Here is a 23550-nt window from a genome sequence, read left to right as displayed (position 1 = left end):
ACACACCACCGGACGTGGTCCTGCCCACCAGAAGAACCTCACCCACCAGAACACAGGCACCAGTACCCTCCACCAAGAAGCCTACACAACCCACTGAACCAACCTCAGCCACTGGGGACAGACACCAAAAACAACGGGAACTATGAACCTGCACCTGTGAAAAGGAGACCCCAAACACAGTAAGTTAAGCAAAATGAGAAGACAGAGAAACACACAGCAGATGAAGGAGCAAGGTAAAAACCCACCAGACCAAACAAATGAAGAGGAAATAGGCAGACTACCTGAAAAAGAATTCAGAGTAATGATAGTAAAGATGATCCAAAATCTTGGAAATAGAATGGAGAAAATACAAGAAATGTTTAACAAGGACCTAGAAGAACTAAAGAGCAAACAAACAATGATGAACAGCACAATGAATGAAATTAAAAATTCTCTAGAAGGAATCAATAGCAGAATAACTGAGGCAGAAAAATGAATGTGACCTGGAAGATAAAATAGTAGAAATAACTACCACAGAGCAGAATAAAGTAAAAAGAATGAAAAGATTGAAAAGAATTGAGGACAGTCTCAGAGACCTCTGGGACAACAATAAATGCACCAACATTCAAATTATAGGGGTCCCAGAAGAAGAAGAGAAAAAGAAAGCGATTGAGAAAACATTTGAAGAGATTATAGTTGAAAACTTCCCTAATATGGGAAAGGAAATAGTTAATCAAGTCCAAAAAGTGCAGAGAGCCCCATACCAGATAAATCCAAGGAGAAACACACCAAGACACATAGTAATCAAACTATCAAAAATTAAATGCAAAGAAAAAATATTAAAAGCAGCAAGGGAAAAACAACAAATAACATACAAGGGAATCCCCATAAGGTTAACAGCTGATCTTTCAGCAGAAACTCTGCAAGCCAGAAGGGAGTGGCAGGACATATTCAAAGTGATGAAACGGAAAAAGCTACAACAAAGATTATGCTACCCAGCAAAGATCTCATTCAGATTCTATGCAGAAATTAAAACCCTTACAGACAAGCTAAGAGAATTCAGCACCATCAAACCCGCTTTACAACAAATGCTAAAGAACTTCTCTAGGCAGGAAACACAAGAGAAGGAAAAAACCTACAATAACAAACCCAAAACAATTAAGAAAATGGTAATAGAAATATACATATCTATAATTACCTTAAATGTAAATGGATTAAATGCTCCCACCAAAAGACACAGACTGGCTGAATGGATACAAAAACAAGACCCATATATATACTGTCTACAAGAGACCCACTTCAGACCTAGGGACACATACAGACTGAAAGTGAGGGGATGGAAAAAGATATTCCGTGCAAATGGAAATCAAAAGAAAGCTGGAGTAGCAATTCTCATATCAGACAAAATAGATTTTAAAATAAACACTATTACAAGAGACAAAGAAGGACACTACATAATGATCATGGGATCAATCCAGTAAGAAGATATAACAATTGTATATATTTATGCACCCAACACAGGAGCACCTCAATACATAAGGCAAATGCTAACGTACATAAAAGGGGAAATTGACAGTAACACAATCATAGGAGGGGACTTTAACATCCCACTTTCACCAGTGGACAAATCATCCAAAATGAAAATAAATAAGGAGACACAAGCTTTAAATGAAACATTAAACAAGATGGACTTAATTGATATTTATAGGACATTCCATCCAAAAACAACAGAATACACTTTCTTCTCAAGTGCTCATGGAACATTCTCCAGGATAGATCATATCTTGGGTCACAAATCAGCCTTGGTAAATTTAAGAAAACTGAAATCGTATCAAGTATCTTTTACGACAACAACGCTATGAGACTACACATCAATTACAGGAAAAAATCTGTAAAAAATACAAACACATGGAGGCTACACAATACACTACTTAATAACCAAGAGGTCACTGAAGAAATCACACAGGAAATCAAAAAATACCTAGAAACAAACGATAATGAAAACACGACTACCCAAAACCTATGGGATGCAGCAAAAGCAGTTCTAATACAGAAGTTTATAGCAATAGAATCCTAAAGAAACAAGAAACATCTCAAATAAACAACCTAACCTTACAGCTAAAGCAATTAGAGAAAGAAGAACAAAAAACCCCAAAAGTTAGGAGAAGGAAAGAAATAATAAAGATCAGATCAGAAATAAATGAAAAAGAAATGAAGGAAACAATAGCAATGATCAATAAAACTAAAAGCTGGTTCTTTGAGAAGATAAACAAAATTGATAAACCATTAGCCAGACTCATCCAGGAAAAAAGGGAGAAGACTCAAATCAATAGAATTAGAAATGAAAATGGAGAAGTAACAACTGACATTGCCGAAATACAAAGGATCGTGAGAGATTACTACAAGCAACTCTATGCCAATAAAATGGACAATCTGGAAGAAATGGACAAATTCTTAGAAAAGCACAGCCTTCTGAGACTGAACCAGGAAGAAATAGAAAATATAAACAGACCAATCACAAGCACTGACATTGAGACTGTGATTAAAAATCTTCCAACAAACAAAAGCCCAGGACCAGATGCCTTCACAGACGAATTTAGAGAAGAGCTAACACCTATCCTTCTCAAACTCTTCCAAAATATAGCAGAGGGAGGAACACTCCCAAAATCATTCTATGAGGCCACCATCACCCTGATACCAAAATCAGACAAAGAGGTCACAGAGAAAGAAAAACTACAGGCCAATATCACTGATGAGCATAGATGCAAAAATCCTCAACAAAATACTAGCAAACAGAATTCAACAGCACATTAAAAGGATCATACATTACGATCAAGTGGGGTTTATCCCAGGAATGCAGGGATTCTTCAATATACACAAATCAATCGACGTGATACACCATATTAACAAATTGAAGGAGAAAAACCATATTATCATCTCAATAGATGCAGAAAAAGCTTTTGACAAAATTCAACACCCATTTATAATAAAAACCCTCCAGAAAGTGGGCAGAGAGGGAACTTACCTCAACATAATAAAGGCCATATATGACAAACCCACAGCCAACATCATTCTCAATGGTGAAAAACTGAAACCATTTCCACTAAGATCAGGAAGAAGACAAGGTTGCCCACTCTCACCACTATTATTCAACATAGCTTTGGAAGTTTTACCCACAGCAATCAGGGAAGAAAAAGAAATAAAAGGAATCCAAATCGGAAAAGAAGAAGTAAAGCTGTCACTGTTTGCAGATGACATGATACTAGACATAGAGAATCCTAAAGATGCCACCAGAAAACTACTAGAGCTAATCAATGAATTTGGTAAAGTTGCAGGATACAAAATTAATGCACAGAAATCTCTGGCATTCCTATACACTAATGATGAAAAATCTGAAAGAGAAATTAAGGAAACACTCCCATTAACCATTGCAACACAAAGAATAAAATACCTAGGAATAAACCTACCTAAGAAGACAAAAGACCTGTATGCAGAAAACTATAAGACACTGATGAAAGAAATTAAAGATGATACAAACAGATGGGGACATATACCATGTTCTTGGATTGGAAGAATCAACATTGTCAAAATGACTGTACTACCCAAAGCAATCTACAGACTCAATGCACTCCCTATCAAACTACCAATGGTATTTTTCACAGAACTAGAACAAAAAAATTGCACAGTTTGTATGGAAACACAAAAGGTGTCAGTAGTACAACTGTCAAGTATTTTCTCTTCCTGGATTAGGAGCTGAGCCTTGTATGGCTCTCAGGGAAGTCTTAAGTGCACTAGAGTTTTATTCTATTTATCTACCATTTAATTATACCTCAATTTATTTTATAGGGAACAGGCTGTGTCAACATGAGGGTGGCAATCTGATGGATTGCTTAAATCTTAAACAAGGGAGGGGAAAGTCCTTTCCTCCTTAGTTTTCCCCAGGTTTCCAGATAAACAGGGCTAGCCCCAGATGACCTTTGTTAAGTGGGACAAAGAATTGCCTGTGTGCTGGGCTGCGGGCAGGGGGGTGGGTGGTGGGGTGGATGGTGGTGAGTCCCAGTGGTGAGGATGTTGCCCATAGAAATGCGCATGCGCATTAGGAAGTGGTGAGTCCTGATCTGAGAGCATGACCCGTGGGAAGGGGCAGCTTTGGGATCCTCAGCTTGAGCTCCTGAGTTCATTGTGGGAACGCAGGCCCGGAGTTGGCCCGTCTCCTGGTTAATCAAGAGAAACCATCGATCTGGCTTTTCAGGTGAAATAGCTGGACTCTAAGTGTTTACTTAAATTTTTTACGAAACACAGTGTGTGGGCCAAGCAAAACACATATTCAGACGGTGTCCTCTTATTTGGTATCGATACATAGCAGGTCCTCAATTTGTGTTTGTCTATTCCACTGACAGAACTGAAATTCCACCATGAGAATGGGCCTTGATACCTCTGAAGACGCTCATCCACTGAGAAGCTCTGCTTTAAGCTGCTGTTGTTCAAAGATATTGACAAAGGGGAGACTTGGAGGAGCTTTAGGGACAGGGTCTGGGAGACACGGGACCACTGGCAGAAAGCAGAGGGTAGTCCTTGGCCAATTCATCACTGTGGTTAGAATAGCTATGATGACCTTCTGAGATAAGAACTGAACTGAAAATCCTTTTGGTTCCAGGAACTAGAAGTAGCCAATGAAAGGAGTAGCATGGATTAAAAATTTAAAAATACCCAGTTGCCATTTATTTAACTAACACCTGGATGGTAACTGCCATGTGCCAGGCTGTGGTCCAATTACTTTAGTATATATAATCATTTAATCCTTCTAACGATCTTATGAGGCAGGTCCTAGTATCACCTCACTTTATAGATGAGGAAACTGAGGCACAGAGAGGTTAACTGGCCAAGGTCACACAGCTGGTAAGTAGCAGAGCGAGGATTTGAACCCAGGTGTCCTGGCTCAAGAATCCAGGCTCTCATCATTTCTCTCTCTACTGCATTTTGACAGGGAGAATTTTATCCAATAGTGAAAAATGATGATTTATGGTTTCGTAGACTATGTAGAAATAGCAAAAACTGGTTTATGTAATATTAATTTAAAAATTAGTTGTCAAATCATATGTGTGCTATAACTGTAATTGTTAAAGAACACTGTATAGGAAAAAGACTAGAAGAAAAAGTACGAAAGTTATGAAAGTTATGTTAGATTGGTGAGGTTATGGATGGTTTCTTCTTCTTTTGTTTATCTTTTAGTTCTTAAAGTTTTATTACTTATATGATGTTTTACTAATGTCTAGAAATTGTTTACAGACTTGCAAATTCTTCCCCCTTCGTCTCTCTTTCTGAATGCAGCTTCCAAGGGACCAGCTTGTGTCCAAGAGCACATGCAGTCTGTCTTTACAGGGTGGGTGTGTTTCATTCAAGGGACCTAGCCCTGAAGAACTTTGGAAGTTGAATTATTCACATCTTGCCTAATTTAAGACTTGACCCAGCAAATGATGGGATGTGTTTCTGTTCAACAGCTAATCCGGCGCCCCCATGTGGTAATAGCGTAAACCCACTTACAATTAGCCCACCAGCTCTGAAACTATACAATTCTTAATTCTTCTGAATTAAAGTGATTCACGTCTTCGTTTTTCACACAAATTGACTTTATTAATATTTTAGAATAAATCACTATTTCACATTCACTCTTATTTTGCAAAACTGGGACTCTAGTACTCGTTGCTTGCTCCAAGCTGATGGATTTCCAGGCCACTAGAGATAGAATGATCTCAAAGGGCATAGCTTAAAACCACCCCCAGCATTTTCCCCACCCTCTCTTGGGGTAGACATCCAACTCAATATGTTTTCTGGGACTTATTTTTGAGTCAGGAGCCCTAGTGCCATAGGACTCTCTCTCTCTGCATTTTTAAGGCATTAAGGCCAATGTCCTTTTTCTTTTTCTTTTTCTTTTTTTTTTTAACATTTATTTATTTTGGCTGCACCGGGTCTTAGTTGCAGCACGCAGGATCTTTGTTGTGGCATGTGGGATCTATAGTTGCGGCATGCAGGCTTCTTAGCTGCAGCATGTGGACTCTTAGTTGTGGCATGCGTGTGGGATCTAGTTCCCTGACCAGGGATCAAACTCGGGCCCCCTACATTGGGAGCGCAGAGTCTTACCCACTGGACCACCAGGGAAGTCCCAAGGCCAACGCCCTCTTAAATGCCCATTTAGCCAACTCATGCTTTTTTTTGATCACCTACTATATGCTAAGCCCTGTGCTTTGGAAGCTTTGAATATTTTACACTCCAGATGTTTATATGCCAAGCCCTGCCTGGGTTCCAACCTACCTCTGCCACGTGCAGCTGAATGACTTAACCCTTCTGTGTTTCAGTTTCCTCCTCTGTAAAGCGATGATAGTAAAATGACTCATCTCCCAGGGTGATTGGAGTTAATATGTGTGAGGCTGGCATTAGGGGCTGGCATACTAGGTATGATACTTTTCAGAGGTTACTATTGGGTAACTTATGAAACACTTTGCCTTTTAACAAAGGCCCCCACCTTGTCTTTGGGTTTCTGGAGTGCACAAGGGCTACTCTATCTAGACAGGGAGCGGCTCCCCAGCCACATACTTTCCCAAGGCCCTCTTAACCCTGCACAGCCCTAAGAAAACCAGGGCTAGCATAGCCTGATCTCTAACAGGAGATCAGAAATGATATCTGGGTTAGAGCCATGCTACTGATAACAAGTCACATATGACAGGCGGGGCCTTGTGCAGAACATCCTCTGTCTTATTGACTTCCAAGGCCAGCCTAGGAGGGAGGTACTGGTATAACCCCACTTTCCAGATAAGGAAGTGGAGGATCCACATGACTATATGTAACATTTCCCAAGGCTCAGACATGGGAGAGGCAGAATCAAGCAGTCTGAGTTTTAACCAAGATGTTTAGCTGACTGTCAGTAGAGGCAAACTCCCCATCTACCAATATCATGAATGTAAAGGCCTGTCAGTCAAGAAGGATGTCATGTGCCTAGTATTATTTAAAAAAAAAATCTATTATAGCAATTACAGGGACTGTTAAGCACATCACAAATATCAACTGGTGTAGGCACCATTATCAAGCCTATTTTACAGATGAGGAGGCTGAGGCACAGAGAGGTTAAATAACCTGACCAGGGTTGCACAGGTAGGGATGCTGGGGCCAGGCTCAAAACCAGGCCTCTGTGCTACCTTTTCTCACTGGTAAGGACAAACAGATGGCCTCCCGTGAACTTTGGCTTTCTTAATTCACTGTCAAATAAAAAAAACAAATCCAGATTTTGTATGGAAAGACTTTATTCTACAGGATTACTATGGGGCCAGGGGCAGGACTGTTGCAGTGAAGGGAACACTTTGACCACAGGTCTGCAAGTATCTCAAGGGTTAGACAAAAAAGTTTTGCTTTCATGGGGAGGGTGAACAAGTCTGAAAAGAACCAGGTGAGGGGAATGGGGATAGGCCAGGAGTGATCAGACGGCAGAGGAGGGACCATCTTCTCTGAGGCCAGCCTGTTCTCAGGAGGGGCTATCTGCTGCCTCAGGCTGACAGTGGGCCAGGACCTGGGGGAAGGAAAGAATCTATACCAAAGTTTGGTTAACAAGCATTTTGTTCCAGTGACTCTCTGGGGACAAACAGTTTAGCTTGTCATTTATGAAGCAAAGGGTTGGAATTTGGAGGGCCTGGGTCTGGCCTTGTCATTGGTAAACAAGGAGGGCATCCCTGAATCCTCTCTAATTCACGTGGAGAAGGTGACTCCTTTGCAGGAAACTATTTCCCAGAACACAAAGAGTGGAAGTGGTTTTTTGTTTTTTTGTTTTTTTTGCGGTACGCGGGCCTCTCACTGCTGTGGCCCCTCCTGCCGTGGAGCACAGGCTCCAGACGCGCAGGCTCAGCGGCCATGGCTCACGAGCCCAGCTGCTCTGCGGCATGTGGGATCTTCGCGGACCGGGGCACGAACCCGCGCCCCCTGCATCAGTAGGCGGACTCTCAACCACTGAACCACCAGGGAAGCCCTGGAAGTGTTTTTTAACTTTTGCTGTTTTCCAGGACCACAGGGCTCGGTAAAGTTCAATATGTCATCTCTCATTTTGTGGCTAGCCTCTCCTGTAGGCCAGGCTCTTCCTAGGAACTTTCTGAAGAGAGTTAGATCCTGGATTCACGAAGCTGCCTAAGCTGGTCTAAGGCATTACCTTGGAAACTGTCTTTGGATCATTCTCTACTCAGAGAAAATGGGGTCAGGATCAAAGTGTCTCCTCCTTCTTTAACTTAGCATAATGTTTTCAAGATTCATCCTTGTTGTAGTGTGTATCAAAACTCCATTCCCTTCTATTGCTGAATAATATTCCATTGTATGGCTAGACCACGTTTTGTTTATCCACTCGGCCACTGATAGATGACCCTTTCTCACCTTCCTTGGTAGGCACCCCGGCTGAGTTTATTTGCTGCATGGAGGTGAAGGTCACAGCCTGCATCTCTGCACCACAGGATGATTCTGCACAGAGGCAACATGCTGGCATCCTGATATGACACAAACCTTTCAGGGGAACTGGGAGCTTTAAAACCCATGGCCCCAGTATGCCCAGCCACACCACCCAGGAGGCAGAAGCACAGGGTGTGGTGCGTCGCAAATGGGAGGGGCCTTCTGTGAACACCTGCTCTCACCCAGCAGAGTGTGTTTCATCTGGCTCCAGGTTCACGCTTCACTCCAGTCTGGTTTTGAGTTAGTTATTTCCAGGTTAATTTCTATCCTTCCTTGCTGGGCCACAAGAGGCTCATTCAGAGGCTGGCTTCCCCAGACCTTCCTTCTCTGATTTCACAGATAAAGGAGAAGGTGGTCCAGGATGACGAAGAGTCAGGCACTGGGATTCAGGTCCATCCCTTCTATCTCTGTGACCTTGGCCTCTCTCATTTTCACTTTACCCATCTGTAAAATGGGAATGATAATCTCTACTGGAGACATGGGGAGAATAATTTTACAAGACGGATTTGACCACCAGTGACATTTGGTGGTTTCCAGGGAGAGGCCACATGCATTGCAGCCACCACCTGGTGAACTCGCCACTGTCAAAGATCTGGCCTCAGATCTTTTTTTCTTTCCTCTAAAATACTTAGCTTTATTAGAGAAATGGTACTAAAAATAACAAAGATTCAAACAACATTTGCTCTATTCTACTTACATATCATAAATAAGAAGCTTTGATGCAAGACACACACTCCTTCACAATCTTTCCACGCAGACCCTGAAGCTGGATTTGTCCAACGTAAGGTCCATTTCTACAGGGCAAAGCTACATTTGCAGCGCTTGCAAAATTGTTATACGCATGTAGTATTATATTTTAAAGCCAGAATTCTAATGTGCTAATTTACAGCACAGCAGAGATCTATCACGTGGCCCAGACGCTTAGGTCTGCCTCAGTTGGTACGGTCTCCTCCTCTGACCAGGACCAGTCAGGAAACCATGCACACACAGGTAGATGTGGACATACAAGAAACAAAGTAAAGTGCAATCAACTATGGTAACCAGACGCCTTCATCTTGTGTTAGGAGGGGCAGGAGTGCCCACATCTTCTGTCTGAGGGGCAGAAGTGCCCGCACCTCTTCCTAAGGCTGCACTCTCTTGGGCAGTGTTTGCAGACACCACCTACAATGGCCTCTTGGTAATACCTTTTCCTATACTTACAGGGCCCATCTTCATTCTAATTGGCATGACCTTTAAAAGAAGAGAAATTGCACAAGAAAAATCAGTACTCTCTTGCAGCAAAAATGGAAAACATTGTAAAACAAAGCTCTGTCCATTCTGCCTCTCCTCCTAGAGGCAACTACTATTACCATCTTGGTGTCTCTCCTTCCAAATCTTTCCTTTTATATTTGCATGCATGGGTAGGTAGAGAATTAGTTTCTTCCACCCCTGTTTTGGGTCATAAATTGGATTCTTTATAATATGCTGTACTATAACATTTTATTTCACTTAACGAAGTATCTTGGAGCAGTATCTATTCCAGTTTATATAGTTCTACCCTATCTTTTAAAATCACTGTGTCATATTCCATCATGGGTACCATAATTTATGCAACCATTCTCCAATTCATGGATGTTAAGGTTAATTCCTTCTTTTGCTATTATATACAGTCCTGTAAAGAACATCCTTTGTCTCTGAATATATGTGAGTTTTTCCTCTAGGATAGATACTGAGACTTTTTGGGTCTCGGTATCTAAAATGGTCATAGATTTCACCCCTTCACATTTATCAGCAATATCTGTGAACGCCTGTTTCTCTGTCCTTTTGCCTTTTGATGGTGATTATCTTCTCTTTGGAGACAGTAACACTTCTGGTCAGATTCCAGGCAGGTCTTGTTAGCTTCGAAGTCAGACATCTTTTCTGATCACTGACATACTGAACCTTGAGTTGACTGTCAGCATGCTGATTTCCTGAATTTTCTGATTCTTAGGGGGATGCCTGACTGTAGCCCCCAACTGCTGACAAGACAGATTCCCTCAAGGTTTATAGGAAAGACTGCCTGACACAGCCGATGTGAAGATGATCTCTCGTCTTTAGAGCTGTAGAAACATATTAATTGTTACACGTTTATTCTGGTATGGCTCAAAGGGTGATTTTATGTCCACGTTGTCTTCATCTTCGGAATTTCAGGTCTCTACGTTTGTACTTGTGGGTGTGAAACAATTTCTCTAGGGTCCGTAATATCTTCCAGAGTGGGTTGGGTAAACTCCCATCTCAAATTCTGGTAGGCTTGACATGTATTTTACATATGATCTTATCCTCTGGTTTCACAAAGCAGTGCACTTAGGGATTTCTATCTGGTTTCTGTTGCAGGTGTCTTCCTAGGATTGATGTCTATTCAGTGGTTTGGGAGAAGGCCATGGCTAGGGAAAAAGTTCCGAAGAGGTGAGAAGGGCAGGTGGCTATGAGCCTTCATCTTTCATAATCCAGAAGGAGTTGGCCCCTGTGGGCAGCCTCTGCTATTGTCCTGGGTCCACTATGAAGCAGGACACGACACTTTGCTACATCTTTAAAATGAAGAAAACAACTGCAAAGTACTAGTTTGTAATGAATGTTTTACCGAAGATTTTATGCAGTGATGGAGGTTATTACATAAAATACTACATGCGGAGATTAATAAAAAAGCTTCCATTAGATGTCTTAGTTTTCCCTCCTACGTTCTTTGGCCACCAGCCACTCCTGGACCCCTCCCCCTCATCAGCATTTCTCCTCCCACTTATGCCCCCACCTCAAATTCTACCTCACCTCCTTTCTTTTTCATACAGAGAACTTTGTCTCTTGTGGCTTCTCTGCCCATTTTCTCACTTAGCAAAATAAATAAATAAATAAAACTTCCTCAAGACCTACTCTCTCCAGAGAACATGGACCATCATAAATAGCATGCAGTGATTTTTTCCTTCAATGATTTTTCCTGCCATTGTGGTTTGAGCCCACTTTGTATTGCCTTGACCCCTTGCAGGTGGCGATTCTGGGATTGGCCATGCTTTGTCCAAGTATCTGGACGAGTTGGGCTTCACGGTATTTGCTGGAGTTCTGGATGAAAAGGGATCTGGAGCAGAGGAATTACGAAGAACCTGCTCCAAGCATCTCTCCGTGCTCCAGCTGGACATTACCGACCCGCAACAGATAAAAGATGCCCACAGCAAAGTGAAGGAAAAGCTACAGAACAGAGGTACTGCCTTCAGCCACCCGCGCCCTCGAGTGCCCTCCACCCTCCTTGCAGACGCCCAACACTGGTTCCAGCCTCTCATTACCATTGTCCTCTAGTCTGTTCTGGCACCTGGAGACCCCTGTACTGAGCACCTGCCACACGCTGGCACCTTTTGCAGACATGAAGACATTAGGAATGAGTCAGGTGTGGTCCGTCCTCAGAACTTACAGAATTCTCCATCCCATTCCCTCCAGCATCTGCTTGGTCACTCTCCCATTAATTACTGCCCCTCCTCATTTCTTTCCTCTCACCGATCTTAACTTGTATTAGACTTAAGAAAATAGCTTCATAATCACTGCCTTCCCTTAGCCACTGCCTTTCTCTTCCTCTTCCTTTGCAGTGAAGCTCCTTGGAACCCTGCCACCCTGTTTCCACTTCTCACCATGCCTCCCTAAGTGGTCTGGCCAAGCGAATCAGTATTATCCTAAACACCAAGCTCTTAATTTCTCTGCTGTGTTTCAGTGTGTTGATTATCCTCCCCTGCTTGGGCTTTGGGGTCTCCAGCCCCCTCTTGCCCTCCTAGTTCTCTGCTCATTCTTTCTGCTTCTCCTGTATGAACCTCTTTCTCCGCCCCTCCCCCCATTCCCCTAAATGTGAATGTTACTGAGGGCTCCATCCCCAAACTTCCCACTCCATGTTTCCCGGGCTGTACTGTTCTCTCCTTATACCAGGAATTCTCACCTGGGAAGTGTTTTAAAATACCTGTGCTTGGGCCCAGGATGGGCTATGTAACTTGGGGGGGGGGGGGGCAGGGCAAAATGCAAATTATGTGGCGCTCCTTGTTTACAAAATGTTTAAGATGTTTAGATGGTGCCGGCAGGAAATTAACCAAACATGAGGCCTTTCTGAAACACAGGTCACACACCCGTGATACCCACGCAACCCGGGACCTTCCCCCAACAGATTAAATCAGTACCTACAGACAATAACTCAGCTAATACTTCCACAGTGAGGCCAGTACTGTTGCCCTCCTTTTGCTGAGAATGTCCACTGTAAAGAAGATCCCATTTGGGGGTCCCAGGCATCAATACATTTGAAAGCTCCCCAGGTGATGCTAATTTTCTGCCAGAGTTGAGAAACACTGCGATTTAATACGATAACTTCTGAATGTGTGTTACCAACCTAGCTCTCCTCTAAACGTCAGGACCTATAGGCATATAAAATTGGTTAGCAGACATCCCACCTCAATTTGTCACAAACTGACCTCATTATCTTTTTCTCTGCTGCCGGTCTGCAAATCAGTTTACCCTCCTGCATCCGACGACTCAGACACTGGCTCAAACGCCAGCACTGCCACCTAATCTGTCATTCAAGTCAGCAACCTGGGGGGGGTCACTTAGACCTGCCGCTTACCCTCGATTTCTGCATCCTATTGGTCCGGAGTCCTGTCAATTCTACGTCCTAGATCTTTGTCATCCCACCCCTTCCTATCATCCCCAGGGAGCTGTGGCTTAACTGGGGCCCTCATCTCCCACCTGAGCTCCCACAATGGCCTCCTTGCAACAAGGCTTTCCTTCCCCATTGCTTTCCAAATGGAAAGTGGTCTTTACAATGTGCACATCTTATAGTGTCATCCATTTCCTGAAAACCTTTTTTTTTTTTTTTTTTTTTTTTTGCGGTACGCGGGCCTCTCACTGTTGTGGCCTCTTCCGTTGCGGAGCACAGGCTCCAGAAGCGCAGGCTCAGCGGCCACGGCCCATGGGCCCAGCCGCTCCGCGGCACGCAGGACTCCCCTGGACCGGGGCACAAACCCACGTCCCCCGCATCAGCAGGCGGACTCCCAACCACTGCGCCACCAGGGAAGCCCATCCTGAAAACCTTTTGATAATCAGAGCCTCCATGTCTTGCATTCCTCCCAGGAGCAAGGCCTATGCTTTGCCTCATTGAATGGTTCTGTGGTTCTCCATCCACCACCAAACACCTTAACAAGGATTCGAAGGCCCTTCAGGAAAATGGCCCTTGCCAAACCCTTAATCTGCAATACCTGCTGGTCCACTCAGTAAATTCTGGAATGGTTTCCAGAACAGAATGTACTAGTTTACATCTTTGCATGTCCAGCTTCCTCTTACCCAAATTCCCCTCTTGCCTCACTCCATTCCTCTAGACTCTTGCTTCTGTCCAGCTGCAGACTCTACTCTCAAAGGAGACCTAGCTCAAACGTCTCTTGCATGACCCTCCTCGTAATCCAGGTAACATCATTCACTTCCTGTTCTGGACCTTCACCTGATATCCGTTGCACACACTGGTCTTACCAATTATACAAATCTGTCCATCTCTCATTCCTCACCACAAGGTTCCTTGAGAACCAGAACCATGTCTCCAACAGGATCCTTTCAGACGCAAGTGACACAACCCAATTCAAAATTGCTAAAGCATAAAGCGAATGTATTTTGCTTATATAACTAAAAAGGCCCGTTGATTTCAGGCATGTCTGGATCCAGGCACTTAAGCAATGTCATCAGCACCCAGTCTCCGTTTCTTAGCTCTGCTTTCTCCTGTTTATGCCTTCACTTGGGGGTTTTCCGTGGAGGCCTCAAGCACTTCCTGCTTACATCCTCTTTACAGCTGACCTTCCCAGCAAAAAGAGAGTAATATTATCTGCTTCATTTGGTAGTTGAAGGAGTAGTTATTAGATACGGAGCACTTACAAGAGTCCCTGACATGAGGCAAGCAGTCAGTAAGAACTCCTATTTTCCATTCATTCAACATTAAGCACAGCCCCTGGCATATAGTAAGTGCTCAATATACATCTGAGAAATGAGATGTATATCACTCAAGATACAGAACTGTTCCATCACCACCAGGCTTTCTCATGCTACCTTTTTAGAGCCCTATTCTCATCCTTAACCTGTTCTCTATCTCTTTAACTTTGTCATTTAAAGAATATTCTATAGATCTGCCACCTGTTTTTGTGTAGCCTGTGAGCTCAGGATGGTTTTTACATTTTTAAATGGTTAAAAGAAATCAGAAGATTTTTCTGACGCATGAAAATTATGTGGAATACAAATGTCAATGTCCATAAGTTTTACTGGAACACAGCCACTCCCATTCATTTACAGATTGTCTGTAATGGCAGAGTTGAGTGAGTAGGACGTGCAGTGCTAAAATATTTACTATCCACCATTTTATAGAAAATGTTTGCTGGCCCCTGTTTTAGGGCATTCTTAGGCTGCCACCTGCATGTGGACTGGTCAAAGGTGTGCATCAGGCTGAGTGAATTAAAACCATCACTTGGAGGTGGGAGTAGAGGCATCCTCTCCTCCCATCACCATCCTTGTAATAGCTGTTGAGCTCTTACTACGTGCCAGGCATCATCTCACTTAATGCTCCCAATCATTATTGCATGTAAATGTCAGACCACCAACTCAGGTGTGCAAGAAATGTAATTTTATTTTCTATAAGTCAGTGCAGTTTCTATTTTGAGCCATCTTTCTGCCACGTGGCGAAAACTGTTTCAGTCATTTTGAGCTTTATCCCATTTCCCCAGGGCAGCATCTTAAATTCCTGGGGATGGGACATTTCATCTTCAATGGTCAGTGCCTCATGCTGGACTCTGCTGAGATGTCCAGTGCTCTGTCCAGTCCTCATGCAGGTTGGCTGCTACCTACCTCTTGGAAGCCATCAGAAAGGCACTGTTAGGGTTGGTGCCTCCTGCCATTTCTGGGCTTTTGCTAGCACTGAGGCTCGTTCTGCTCCTCTGCATAGCCCACTGGTTCTCGCACTTGGGTGTGCATCAGGATTACCTCGAGGGCACGTTATATCACAGTGCTGAGCTTCAACAACAATTTCTGATCATCAGTTTCTGATCCAGCTGGTCTGAGGTGGGGCTCCAGAATTTGCATTTCTAACAAGTTCCCAATTGATGCTGATGCTGCTGGTTTTGGACCACACCTTGAGAAACAGCTGGTCTAAACCATGCCGAGGCTCAGGGAACTCAGAGAATCTGCTTCAGGTCTATCTAGCTGAACATACCCCGGATGTTGCTCCTCTGTAAAGAGGACCCAGGGACTTCGCTGGTGGCGCAGTGGTTAAGAATCTGCCTGCCAATGCAGGGGACGCAGGTTCAAGCCCCAGTCCGGGAAGATCCCACATGCTGCGGAGCAACTAAGCCCGTGCGCCACAACTACTGAAGCCTGTGCACCTGGAGCCCGTGCTGCGCAACAAGAGAAGCCACCGCAATGAGAAGCCCGCGCACCGCAACGAAGAGTAGCCCCCACTTGCCGCAACTACAGAAAGCTCGTGCACAGCAATGAAGACCCAAAGCAGCCAAAAATATATAAATTAATTTTTTTGAAAAGCCCAGAAATTAGAAAATAAAGAGGACCCAGGTCACTCACTTCTGCTCCAGATCCCCCTCCTCCAAAACATCTGCAGTTTTTGTATTACCTGTCTGCTACCGTTTAGGGCGATGATTCCAAAGCTTGGTTGTACATTGGAATCACCTAGGTAGGGACAATCCAGACCCCCAGGCTCAGCGGCCATGGCTCACGGACCCAGCCGCTCCACGGCACGTGGGATCTTCCCGGACCGGGGCACAAACCTGTGTCCCCTGCATCGGCAGTCAGACTCTCAACCACTGCGCCACCAGGGAAGCCCCTTGGTAGGGACTTTTAAAAACTACTAATGCCAAGGTGCCCTTTCTTCACCACCCCACAATTTCTGATCTAATTGGCTCGGGTGTGGCCTGGGCATTGGGGTTTTAAAAAGCTCCCCAGGTGATTTTAATGTGAAGTCAAAGATGAAAAATCACTAGTTGTGGACAGTGGTTCTCCAAGTGTGGTCCAGGCCTGCAGCATCAGCATCACGTGGGAACTTGTTAGAGATGCAGATTCTCAGGCCCTACCCCAGACATCCCCAGTCAGATTCTCTGGAGGTGGGGCCTGGCGACCTGTGTGTGAACAAGCCCTCTGGGTGATCCTGGTCAGTCAAGGGGATCAGGCTGGCTGGGGAAGGGCCTAGAGCTCAGGGACTCTGCAATCTTTTTAGCTCTTGGCAATTCTGCTCTAGTTTTCCCGGACTAAGGAATCTTTTCTAGTCGAAGGAAAAGGGAAGACAGGATCTTATACCATTGCACTGCATATAAGATATATCGTCTTATATTTTCATGTCCGAAAGGTATCATTCTGTCTCCACACACTCCTTTGAGGGAGAAACATGAGGTAGACTTTGATTAAATCTCCTCCTTGCTGTGTCATCCCTCCACAGGTATAACAAATATCTAGCTGCCGGATGTAGGAAAGGGCTTTGAGGCAAAAGAATATTCCTGCAAAAAATCATTGCTTAATATTTCACAAGTAATCAAGGAGACTACGGTTTGAGAGTTGAAGTGATCTGCCTAGATCCTAAATCTCAAAGGGGCCCTTTTGACTTCAGAGCTTGAAGGGTTAAAAATCTTCCCACTCTCCCATCTTGCCTGACCTCAGAGTTGTTCCCTTCTGTCCTCAGGACTGTGGGCTGTGGTTAACAATGCTGGGATCCTTGGCCTCCCAACTGACGGGGAGCTCATTCCCATGACCGAATACAAACGATGCATGGCCGTGAACTTCTTCGGGGCCGTGGAAGTCACAAAGGCATTTTTGCCCCTTCTTAGGAAATCCAAGGGGAGGCTGGTGAACATCAGCAGCATGGCAGGTGAGTTGACCTTTCCCCACAAGGTCATGGGTGCTGGTCATGCAAGATGTGACCCTCAGTGCTCCCTGGGGGCTGAACGAGAAAGCAGGGCACTCTCACGCAGGGCTGGGTGAAGAATAGTCAAATCGTGTGCTTACCGTTGATCTGAGTACAATAAAACCTTTCTTTCCTTTCAAATCCTTGCATGTACTGACTCTTACCTACCTTCTAACTCATCTATTCATCACTGGGGATTTACGGCTCTCACACATCTTCACAGTGTGACCACTAATGCACAAGCTTCCTAGATTTGGAAAGGAAATCCTGCATACACTTCACGTCATCGTGACAGGGAACCTGTTTTCAACCCTCCCTGCATGCTGCACACTCTGTTGTTTCCTGTGAGATGAACAGCAAATGTCTTCATTCTGTTGGCACTGTCAGAGCCCTGTGTCTCAGTTGGCTGCCTGCTAGGATTTTCCATAAGACAATTCCCATCATTCTGCAATCTCAAGGCAGTTGGGGCAGGGTGTGACATTTGATAACTCATCTCTCTCCATTTCAGAGAACAGATAGTCAACAAGTCAAGGGTTTAACGATCTCCCTTCCATAAAAAATGCCCATGCATGTGATGTCTGATTGTTTCTTCTAGAACAGATATTTCCAAACTGGGGTTCCTCAGAGCCTTACTCAGCTTTGAGTGGTGTCCATGGGGTTGTCTTTTGGGCCACTGCACGGGTGAGAGGGAAGCCAAGAGGGTGGGCTCTGGACTCCAGGATCCTGCCTTCACATTGAGGAATACCACTCTTCACTGTTGGATCAGTTGGTTCTGAGTGATATATATTTTTTTTAAATAAAGGATCCAACTATTTGGTTGGTTGGTTTTGGTTTCTTCGTTGTTTTTTTTAAGGGAGTCATTTTTGTGTATTTTCTAGACAATCGTTGTCCCTCATATTTTCTTCCCTGGTTCTAACTTAGCAACTTCTTCTAACTTACTAGCTATGTGAGTGTGTCACTAGCGTTGCTGGTTGGCCTGAGGAAGGAAGGAAGGAAAGAAGGAAGGGAGGAAGGGAGGAAGGGAGGAAGGGAGGGAGGGAGGGAGGGAGGGAGGGATGGAGGGAGGGAAGGAGGAAGGAAGGAAAGGGAAGGGAAGGAAAAGAGGGAGGGAGGAGGAGAAAGGATGGAGAGAGAGACGTCTAAGATGGTTAAGAGCAATGAGTACTGTATTTCAAATTTTATGAGAACCGCAAAATATTTCCAATTATTTTGCTACCTTGCTAAAGCAAACAAATCCTGAGAAAATACATTTGCAATATTTCACCCTTAACTTTCTTCTGAACTTAGCCTTTACAGTTTTGACCTCTGTAGAAACCTCACTTTTCTCAGTTCCCTGGTACAATCTGGTACATCTGGAAAAGTCTCACATGCTCCTTTGCCTCACTCATTCAACAAATATTTACTGAAAAGACTTATCATTGCCTTCTCCTTGACACAGTGACAAGGAAGTTTTTTCTCTTCCTCTCTTGGTTCTCAACTTTGAGCATAAGATTCGTTCATAAGATTTTACTTATGTATCACTGATATGCACACTACCTGCCCAGTGTCTGGCGTGAAGTAGAAGCGCAATTAATAAATGAAAAAATGCAAGTGTGCAGATGAATGAATGGGCAAGTGACGAATTTACGCTACAGAGGATGCCCATTCATACACCTTCAACTTGACCTCTAAAACTTCTTCTAAGCCAAGACTTTGAATGGACTTGTCACATATTTCCACTGGAGGAAAATGTTTGAGCATTAAAATAAATCACACATCTCACTCCTATTCTCACCACTGGACATGCATAATCTTTTATACCCAGCCTTACTAGTTCCATTCCAGTATCTTACCATCGTCACCAAGTCAACACGTCTGAAGCTAAACTTTCTATCAGACCATTCAGAGCTTCCTCTCTTGACTTCTTTCTGTTCATCTCCTAGTCTTTTAGGTTTCAGAGCTTTGAGCCTTCTTGGATTTGTTTCTCCCTGTGCCTTTCTCTCCTTTCTCCCACCCAGTCAGTCACCAAGATGTATGGAGTCTTCCTTCATCACATCCAGCTTTGAATCCTTATGTTTCAAGGAAACTCTAGAAATAGGTTCATTTGCAGGACTCAGAAACCACCCAGGGAATTTTATAAAGTTGTTAAAACAATAGCATGAAAGCAGAACAGAAAGGAAGCGTATGTACTCGACAGGGCAGGTGTTTGTAAGAGGACAGGAGCCAAAGATCTTAAATCATGCTTATAGTTTCCCTCATTGATGAGGGGCAGAGGAGTTCAGCAGAATCCCTAGCATTTTGCTGATGAGTGTTTTGCAAAACAATGGAAAAGATTTTTGAGCAAGGGGATAAGAAGCTAGACTGTAACACAAGAATCAGAAAAGTCATGGCATGTGTAAAAGACACTATATAACCAACCACCAATCCACAAAATTCACATCCAATGTGATGCCAACTTGATGATGTGTCTCTTGGCAAAGCTAATGTAATAGTAATTTTGGAAAACGTACTTATTTGGGAGTTCACCCTGGTCTTTTTCTAATTTTGAAGATGGAGTTATGGAGAGAGGGGGAGACAGCCAGTAAGTGTTCTCCAAAAGGAGTTCATGGTTGCCCTGACCCACAGGTTGTCTTGAGTCTGGCACCTCGGCCACCCTCTGCATGACAAGAATTTCAATGGTGTAGATTTATCATGGAAGTTTGCATGAGCCAGGAGGAGCTGAGATGGAACTGATGACTCTGTTCAAGTTATCCACTGCTGCGTAGTAAATAACCCCAAAGCACGTGTCTCAGGATACTGTGAGTAGGCAACTGGTCTGGTAGAAGAGTGGTTTCTTAAATACATGCATGACCTAAAACCTGGAACCTGGAATATGTGACCTTACTTGGCAAAAGGGACTTTGCAGGTATGACTGAGTTAAGGATCTGAAAGGCAGAGATGATCCTAGATTATCTAGGTGGGTCTGATGCGGTTACAAGAATCCTTGTAAGAGGGAGGCAGGAAGGTCAGACTCAAAGAGAGGTTGGAAGATGGAGGAAGGAGCCATGAGCCAAAGAATGCAGGTAACTTCCAGAAGCTGGAAAATTCAGGGGGGATAAACTGCCTAGGTTTTGATCCTGTCTTTACCACTGACAATGGAGTAACCTAGGACAAAGTCCTGAACTTCTGAGTTGCAGCTTCTGCATTTTCCGATGGGGATAATAATGATCGTTTCTTCTTAGGGCTGTGGTGAGATGAGATGAAATGACACGGTTTTAAGCATCAGCCTTGCACCTGGCATGTGGTAGAGTTAGAGACCCAAAAGCCATCTGCCACGAAGAGGCTGGCTCTGTGGGCACCTGTGGCTTTTTATCCTGCCAACTGCTGGCATTGCCACCTGGGACTGTTCCATCCTGTTGCTGTCACACACTAGCTCCTGGGAAAATAAGCCCAACAGGTCACTACTTCCACATTTGACCACATCTTCTCTGGGAGGATTTACCACCCCCCTGTAATCATGTTTATCATCCCTCCCACAGAAATAGAATAGCTCTTTAACCCAAATCCTGGCAAGGAAGTTTGATAGATATTTAACCAAGGATTGTAGGAAGTGGGAGATGACTCTTTGATTGATTGTACGAAGGGCACTTGAAAAATCTTTATGTTTGAGAGGTCTCAAAGTCTTTTCTGGCCAGTTTTCCTCTTAAGAAATTGCAGAGTAAATACCCATGTTATGTCATAAGCTGTGATTGAACGAGAACAGCTGAAAGCAAACCTTATAAAACGACTAAGGCCTCAGGGATGTTGAGCCCGTTGTGCTTTGAATCGTGCTCCTGTATTACTAGCTGGGTGAACTGGGGCAAGTAGCCCCACTTGTCTCTGTCCATTTCATCTTCTGTCGTGATAGGGTGACACAGCTCCTGAGTCTAAGGCAGCATTTCTCAACCTGAACATTATCGATATCTGGGGGAGACTAATTCTTTCTGTGGGGGGCTGTCCGATGCATTCTAGGATGTTTAGCAACATCTGTGTTCTTGACCCATTAGATGCAAGTAGCACCCAGTGCTGACCTTCAGGTATTACCACGTGTCCACTGGGGTGGGGGTGGGATGCAAAATCAGCCCCAGTTGAGAACTTCTGGTCTCAACTGTAGATCTAAACGCATTGTGGATTCTGAGTGTTGATCACAGTTACTGGTACACAGAAAGTACCCTAGTAACAGGGACCTCTCTACTGAGAGATAGTAATGGTTGCCCATCACTTCGAGCTATTTAAAATGCGTGAAAATTACTTGACACCAAAGTAAGTGGCCTCAGAGAGTCTTACAAGTCTACAGACTTTAGGTATCCGGCAGATTTCACAGTTCCAAACTTGAGCCTGGTCTTACTTAGTCCGGAGGAGTTGACAAGGGGATCATTCCTGGATTTTTTTTCTTGCCGAGTTGGCTGCCTTAAGGGAATCGTCTGGCAAATCATTCAGCCAGTCTCAGCTGCTCAGTGACATGAGGGGAAGCCAAAGCTGAGATTTGTTTCCTTAAAACTCTCACGCTAGCCAGGGCTTAGTGTAGGGTAAGGGGGAGAGGGGAGAGCAAGATGGAGTGAATGTCTTCATGCTGAGTTGAATTCGATGCTTACACCCCTGAAGTCATTCAGTTCTAACATGTGCAGGGTGCAGATACTGATTCCTTTTTAGATCAAGCACACTCTAGCCCAGGATCATCCACCTGGTAAACAATGAAGTCAGTGCTGGTAACTGGGTCGATTTAATTCCAAATTCTGGGTCCTCTCACTTTTCCAGATTACCAAGCAAGAACACAACAGGGAAACGGGGGGGCGGCGGGGGAGGGCAAAAAAACACAGACCCTAACGCTAGTACGTTTAAGCAATGCTTAGGAAGTGTAAGCAATTTAGGGCTGCCTCCTACACCAGTGCTTCAAACATTAATGTGTATAGTGATCAGCTGGGGGTCTTGTTAAAATGCAGAATTTGACTGAGTTGGTCTGAGGGGGGCCCAAGACTCTGTATTTCTATAACTAGTTCCTAAGTGACTGCTACTGGTCCCTGGACAATTTTTTCAAACTTCAGATGCATTTGACACACCAGGGAGCTACTTAATAACGACTGCAGGAAGTCAAAACTTCAATGAGATAATATTTCACACCCACAAGGATGGCTATAATCAAAAAACCAGAAAACAGCACTTGTTGGCAAGGGTCTGGAGAAACTGGAACTCTCCTGAGTTGCTGGTGGGAACGTAAAATGGTGCAACCTCTGTGGAAAACACTTGGCAGTTCCTCAATAAATTAAACGCAGAGTTACGACTCAGCAATTCTACTCCTAAGTGTATGCTCAAGAGAACAGAAAACAGGTGCTCCAACAAACGCTTGTACATAGGTATTCATAGCATTATTTATAACAGCCAGAGATGAAAACAACCCAAATGTCCATCAACTGATGAATTAATAAACAAAATGTGGTCTATCCATACAATGGAATATTATTAATCCATAAAAAGGAATGAGGCACTGATACTCTGAAGGGTGAATCTTGAAAAGATTGTGCTAAGTGACAGAAGCCAGACACAAAAGGCCATATCTTGGGACAATCCTGTTTATGTGAAATGTCCAAAACAGGCAAACCCATAGAGACAGAAAGCATTTTAGTGGTTGTCAGGGGCTGGGGTATGGGGGTTCCTTTCGGGGCAATGAAGATACAGAACTAGATAGTGCTATTGGTTGTACAACATTGTAAACGTACTAAAAGCCACTGAATTGTACACCTTAAAAGGGTTAAAAGGTGAATTTTATGTTTTATGTATTTTACCGCAATAAGAAAAAAATTCTGCCCCACCCCCAGAATTTCTGATTCAGGGGGTCTGGAGCACGACCTGAGGGCTTGCACTTCTAACAGATTCCCAGCTGCTGCTTCTCAATCACACTTTGAACAAGGTCCCAGACATTGATCTTGATACCAAACAGTTGTCGAATCCCCAGAGACTGTCAAATTACAAGGAAACAACCAGATGCTATTAGTCTCCAATTTCTGCTAACCATGCCTAAAGTTTTTGGTTTTTTTTTTTGGCTGCACCACGCGGCATGTGGAACTTCCCCAACCGGGGATCAAACCCACGCCCCCTGAAGTGGAAGCGCGGAATCTTAACCAGCTGACCACCAGGTGGTGGTTACTTTGTTTTCCTTTTTTTTTTTTTTTTTGGCC

At 43.9% G+C, this 23550-nt stretch overlaps 1 protein-coding gene across 1 annotated transcript in view; it reads left to right on the top strand.

Moving 5' to 3' along the window:
• Positions 1 to 23550, top strand: part of HSD17B2 (hydroxysteroid 17-beta dehydrogenase 2) — a gene marked incomplete at both ends in the record, with an annotated part of 62874 nt that overhangs the window by 25003 nt on the left and 14321 nt on the right. The window contains 2 exons of the mRNA XM_079907883.1: positions 11459 to 11671; positions 17156 to 17341. Coding sequence (XP_079764009.1) covers positions 11459 to 11671; positions 17156 to 17341 — 399 coding nt within the window. The remainder of the gene's footprint in view (positions 1 to 11458; positions 11672 to 17155; positions 17342 to 23550) is intronic.

This window comes from Stenella coeruleoalba (assembly GCF_951394435.1).
Source record: "Stenella coeruleoalba genome assembly, chromosome: 20".
Lineage (NCBI taxonomy): Eukaryota > Metazoa > Chordata > Mammalia > Artiodactyla > Delphinidae > Stenella > Stenella coeruleoalba.
The sequence above is the reverse complement of the archived record's forward strand: the minus strand, read 5'-3'. Positions and strand labels throughout refer to the sequence as shown.